Genomic DNA, 5,004 nt, shown 5'->3' with positions numbered 1-5,004 from the left:
TCCTTAGCTTGGCTTTTCTGCTTCTCGGTCCCATATATTCTTTATCATTAGCCCGTGCATTTCCATCGTTGTTTCATGTACACAAATGATTTAGAACATCTAGAATAATTTCCAAGTAAATCGGGCGTTTTGTAGATAAATGTATTAAATTAAATTGATAGAAAACTGGCCTATCCGGTAAGAGTTTGTCAAACTTCATTCTCGACTTTTTGACATTTAATATATCGGCTTTTGTTCTCGCAACTCTTTCAAACATGCATCAAAGTGATCCCATTTCTCGTTTTGTAGTGAAATAGTTGTTCAATGAAACGATACAAAAACCGACCGATGAAATATCCCCAACTTAATTCTTTTTATGTCTCGAGAAAAGTTTTAATAAAATCACTCTTAAATATTCCCTTTATAATTTTAAATAACAATAAAAAATCAAGAAGCAAAATATATATATATTTTAGTGTGTAAAAATTGGTCGCTCAAAAATGTTTTTGGGATATGAATAGTTGTTATACCTAATTATCTAGATACCGAAGAAAATTCATTTTTATATTCGTTTCTAAAACGCCCATCATAAGTATTCAGATGGACTCATGGAATCATGGCGTCATGAACTGGTTTGAGATTTACTAACAAAAGTTCTCCGGTGGAACACTCATTGGTTCAACCCATACTTCATCATTGTATGAAGGTCTTCGTTCTTGACCCATTGTTCAATAATTCCTGAGGTATGAGTTCAATGGGGTATTTTTACCGTTACCTTATGACTCACATATAGTTGATATATATTTTGACATTAATTGTTCATAAAAATGTGAGTGGAGGGAAGCTGGATTGAAGAAAATTTTTGTTTTTGTATTTCGTGACTTAATTCATTTACTAATTTTGTATTTGGGACATTCCTCGCACCTAAATGCCCTATAATCTTAGAATGAATTGGTAATTGGTGCGGTGATTGATGAAGTTCAAACCGCTTTCATTGAAGGGTGAAACATCCTTGAAAGCCCAATGATCTTAAATGAGGTGTGCACTTGGGCTAAGAAAAATAAGAATAAGACTTTTTTGTTCAAGGTTGATTTCGACAAGGCTTTCGACTCGATCAATTGGAAATACTTGGAAACGGCCATATCTCAAATGGGGTTCAGTGATAAATGGATTTTCTGGATCAAATGTTGTATTTCCTCTTTTAGAGCATCAGTTTTGAACAATGGATCTGCGACAAAGGAGTTCCCTATTACCAAAGGCGTTCGTCAAGGTGAACCGCTCTCCCCGTTCTTGTTTATTATTGTCATGGAGGGGCTAAATGTCGCCATGCAATCCGCTTGTCAAAAGTCGTTGTCCATTGTGTCAAGATTCCAAAGGAGGGAGGGGTTGGTGATATCCATTTTTTTATGCCGATGATGACCCTTTGTAGGAAAGTGGACTAGTTCCAATTCTGCAATCCTGGATCGGGTTCTTAGGTGTTTCCATGCCACCTCCGGTTTAAAAGTCAACTTCCACAAGTTAAAGGTTTATGGGATCGTTGTTTCCAATAATGAGGTCGCTAGCTGCTTGTATTCTTGGGTGTGATGTCACTTTTATTATGTTTAAATATTTGGGAGTTCCTGTTGGTGTCAATATGTCACTTAGGCTGAATTGAAAGTCGGTAATTGAGCGAGTTCAGAAGAGGCTGTCCGTTTGGAAGGCTAACACACTTTCGTTTGGAGGTCAGTTAACGTTAACAAAAGCGATGCTCGATAGTCCTCAGATTTTTTACTTCTCCTTAGTCCTTATTCAAGGCCCCTAAATTTGTTTAAGACTCCTTAGAAAAGCTTAGAAGGAGGTTTATTTGGGGAGGTAGTGAAGAAAAAGGCAAATTATGTTGGGTTGCTTGAGATGTTATCCTTGGCGCTAAAGACTCCGGAGGCCTCAACGTTGGCTATTTGTTTGCAATGAATTGGGCCCTTCTCGTTAAATGGTTGTGGATCTATAAGGCCCAACCTTCTGCCCTTTGGAGTCGTGTCGTTTGTGGCACTCATCACATGTTCAAGAAGTCGCTTGAGTCGTTGGGTAAGAAGACTCTTTCAAGAGTCTGGTATGAAATAGTGAAGATTATCCTTGAATTGGAGGCTTTAGGTATTCCTTTCCTTCCATTTTCGGTTTTCGTATTGGTTCTGGATCCAATATTTTGTTCTGGTATAACGATTGGTCTGGAGATGGGTCTATGGCATCGAGATTTCCTCTTTTATTTGGTTTAGATAAAAGGGAAACTTATTTCATCTCCGAGAGCATGTCGCACAACAATCCTACGTGGGATTGGAAGAAGGTAACCATGGCCTCCCGGAGACTGTGCAGCTAAATACCCTTAATGGGCTCGTTTCTTCGGTTCATTTCTCAAACGTCACCGACTCTTAGATCTCAAAATTGTCCTCCAATGGGTTCTTCTACGTGCATGACCTTAGAGCCCTTATTAACTCAAAGGTGACTCGTCTGGTGAGCAACCCTACTGTTTTGTTATATTTTGTGTCTTCTAAAGTTGTTTGCTTTATGTGGCGCACTTGTTTAGACCGCATTCCCTTCGCAATGGCTCTTACGAGGAGAAGAGTCAAGATCTCGAGCACTTCCTGTCATATGTGCAACATAGGGGTGGACGAGACAAATCACATTTTGGTGGAATGCTCTTTCATGACGGATACTTTGAGATGGATTTTAAACCGGTTTAATATCTCACTTCAACACTTCAATTCGGTTTCAATTTGCTGCTTAATGGGGTCAGTGCCTAAAAAAACGCAAAATTCTTCTTGCTATCATTTATGGCCTTTTGTGGTCTGGTTAGAAAGCTAGAAACGATAAAATTTTCAGCAAGGTGTGGATGTCATCAATGAAATTGGCGGATAACATACACACTACAGTGTTTAGTTGGGTTAAATATAGGGATAATTACAATGATTATACGTAGGTCGATTGGTGTTGTAATCCCTTTAACATTTTGTAATTTTGTTTGTTCTTTTTTTTTTGTCCTGCTCTGTCTCTTTAAAAGGAATGGCTAATATATCTCTGCCGGTTCCAAAAAAGAATTGGTAATGAAGGTGTGAGGAGGTATTTAGGGATGAAAAGTCAAATGAAGCTAATACAGAGTCTCTCGCTCCCGAAGGTGAGGGAGTAGTAAGAACAAGTAGTAAGAATGTTAACGACCCTTTTTTTTTTGTCTTGTTGGGTTCTCACTTGAAAAACAGTAAAGTCGATCCAAAAAAATGTTTAATTCTCAAAATCTTAACATGTCAATATAACAAACACTATTTTCTTTTCCTTTTTTGTAACCAAGTTAAACAACCATCAATACCACATATCCTATTAATTATTTTCCTTTGGTTAAATTCAATAATTTACTTCCTATTTTAACAAATTCTATCATATTTTATCTTTTCAAAACAACATTCGAAACAAAAAAAAAAATTTACATGGTGTTCATCTTCAAAGGATCTCAATTCTGTGTTGTTTCATATCTAGCTAAATTTTTAAAACTTACACATTTAACCAGTTTATCAACAAAATATAATCCCTAAAACAATATTTCTTTCTTTTGTATAAGGCGACCCCCATCCCCATATGACCCAACTCAATATTTCATACTAGAAATAAATATTTTTTCCTTTTTCTTTTTAGCTCTTCATTATTAATATTTTATTAGACTATTTATTAATGAAATTTCCACCAAGCCTACATTCATAGGATTAAATTGCCCTAAAAAAACCTTTTAACCCTAAAGAAACATGCACCAAAACTACAAAGTAAGGATGCAAAAGAAACAACATACTCATGTTAACATAAAGATCCAAGCTGCCATTCCATTTCCCGTGCAAGATTCCAAGTTTGAGACTTGATTGTTTTAGTGGATAAAGAAAACAAAAAAAGATAAAATAAAGGAAAAATGTATATACCAGAATTAACCAGAAACAAGTTTTACAACAATGCAAAGGGAGTTGAGGATCATAAGAAGTACTCTTAAATACTGAGTTGCATAAATGAGACCAATGATTTGTCCTTTGAGTGAATTCCTTTTAACCCCTGAGTACTCCTGGAAGCTCCAACCTCTTGGTGCAAGAAAACGATCTTCATTTAGTATTGCTAGTGCATTCGCAATTAGCAGACAACCTTCTAAAAGAGTCCACAAACCCATCTCCTAAATTCTCCTTTGATAACTTGATTTAGTTCTGTGAATATCTTGTAAAAGAAATGAAGCATATACCCTGTTAGTTGTTTTCCTAAGAAATTTCCAAATAGACAGGAAAAGACATTTCTATTCTAGCTACAAGTCATTTAACAGCATCATGTCAAAATGGGCTAGGTCGGATCTGAAATTGGGTTATCTTTCACCGATTATTTAGATATGACTATCTTATACTGGTTGTACAACAGGGATTCGTCATGGATTTGTAGAGAAGTGGTTAAAAATCATGAGAAAACATATCGATAGGATCATACACAACCCAACGTGGAAGTACTAGACGTATTGAATCGGTGAAATTTAACCAATAAATGGCAATTGCAAATCCAGAAATTGAAATTTGTGGCAAGAAAATTGACATGTATGAAATTAATAAAATTGAAACGGTGGAAGTGAAATCTTACCTCCGATCAGGATCGTTGAACGACGACGAGCGATCGATTAAGAGGTACCTTGAAGACCTAGGGTTTTCAAAACGAGCTCGAGTCTGGCCTGAAAGAATAAAAATGAAGAGGAGCTTGGAGCTTGGAGGCGGTTATCGAATAAATTCATTTTTAAAATCACAAAATTAACTGACCGATAAATACTAAATGGCATTTGACTTATTCAGGTGTTTTAAAAGATTGAAGGTTCAAGAATTATGAATATTATTATTTGAAAGATGTGTGTTCTAAAATAAACTAATCAAATACATCTTTAATATTTTATTTAAATGAGTTTAATTATGAGTTATTTATAAAAATAACTATATTTTAAAAGCTATATATCTTCATATGATCGTGCAAAATGACCATTAAATCCAT

At 35.6% G+C, this 5,004-nt stretch overlaps 1 protein-coding gene across 2 annotated transcripts; it reads right to left on the bottom strand.

Annotated features, from left to right (window-relative positions):
* Window positions 1–3,795: 3,795 nt before the first annotated feature.
* Window positions 3,796–4,756, bottom strand: LOC145105083 (uncharacterized). Of its 2 annotated transcripts, none has more exons than XM_079042225.1 (2): window positions 4,606–4,756; window positions 3,796–4,197 (listed from the first exon to the last, which is right to left on the bottom strand). In XM_079042225.1, exon 2 carries the CDS (start codon window positions 4,151–4,153, stop codon window positions 3,920–3,922), a length of 234 nt encoding a protein of 77 aa, XP_078898351.1. In that variant the 5' UTR covers window positions 4,154–4,197; window positions 4,606–4,756; the 3' UTR covers window positions 3,796–3,919. The 2 variants fall into 2 exon arrangements, with proteins under 2 accessions (XP_078898351.1, XP_078898357.1); XM_079042231.1 differs by having other exon boundaries at window positions 3,796–4,187.
* Between the last annotated feature and the right edge of the window lie 248 nt (window positions 4,757–5,004).

Source organism: Lactuca virosa, chromosome 1, assembly GCF_052849685.1.
Source record: "Lactuca virosa cultivar CGN04683 chromosome 1, Lactuca_virosa_CGN04683_v6, whole genome shotgun sequence".
Taxonomy (NCBI): Eukaryota; Viridiplantae; Streptophyta; class Magnoliopsida; order Asterales; family Asteraceae; genus Lactuca; species Lactuca virosa.
This window is presented reverse-complemented; position numbering and strand designations above follow the sequence as displayed.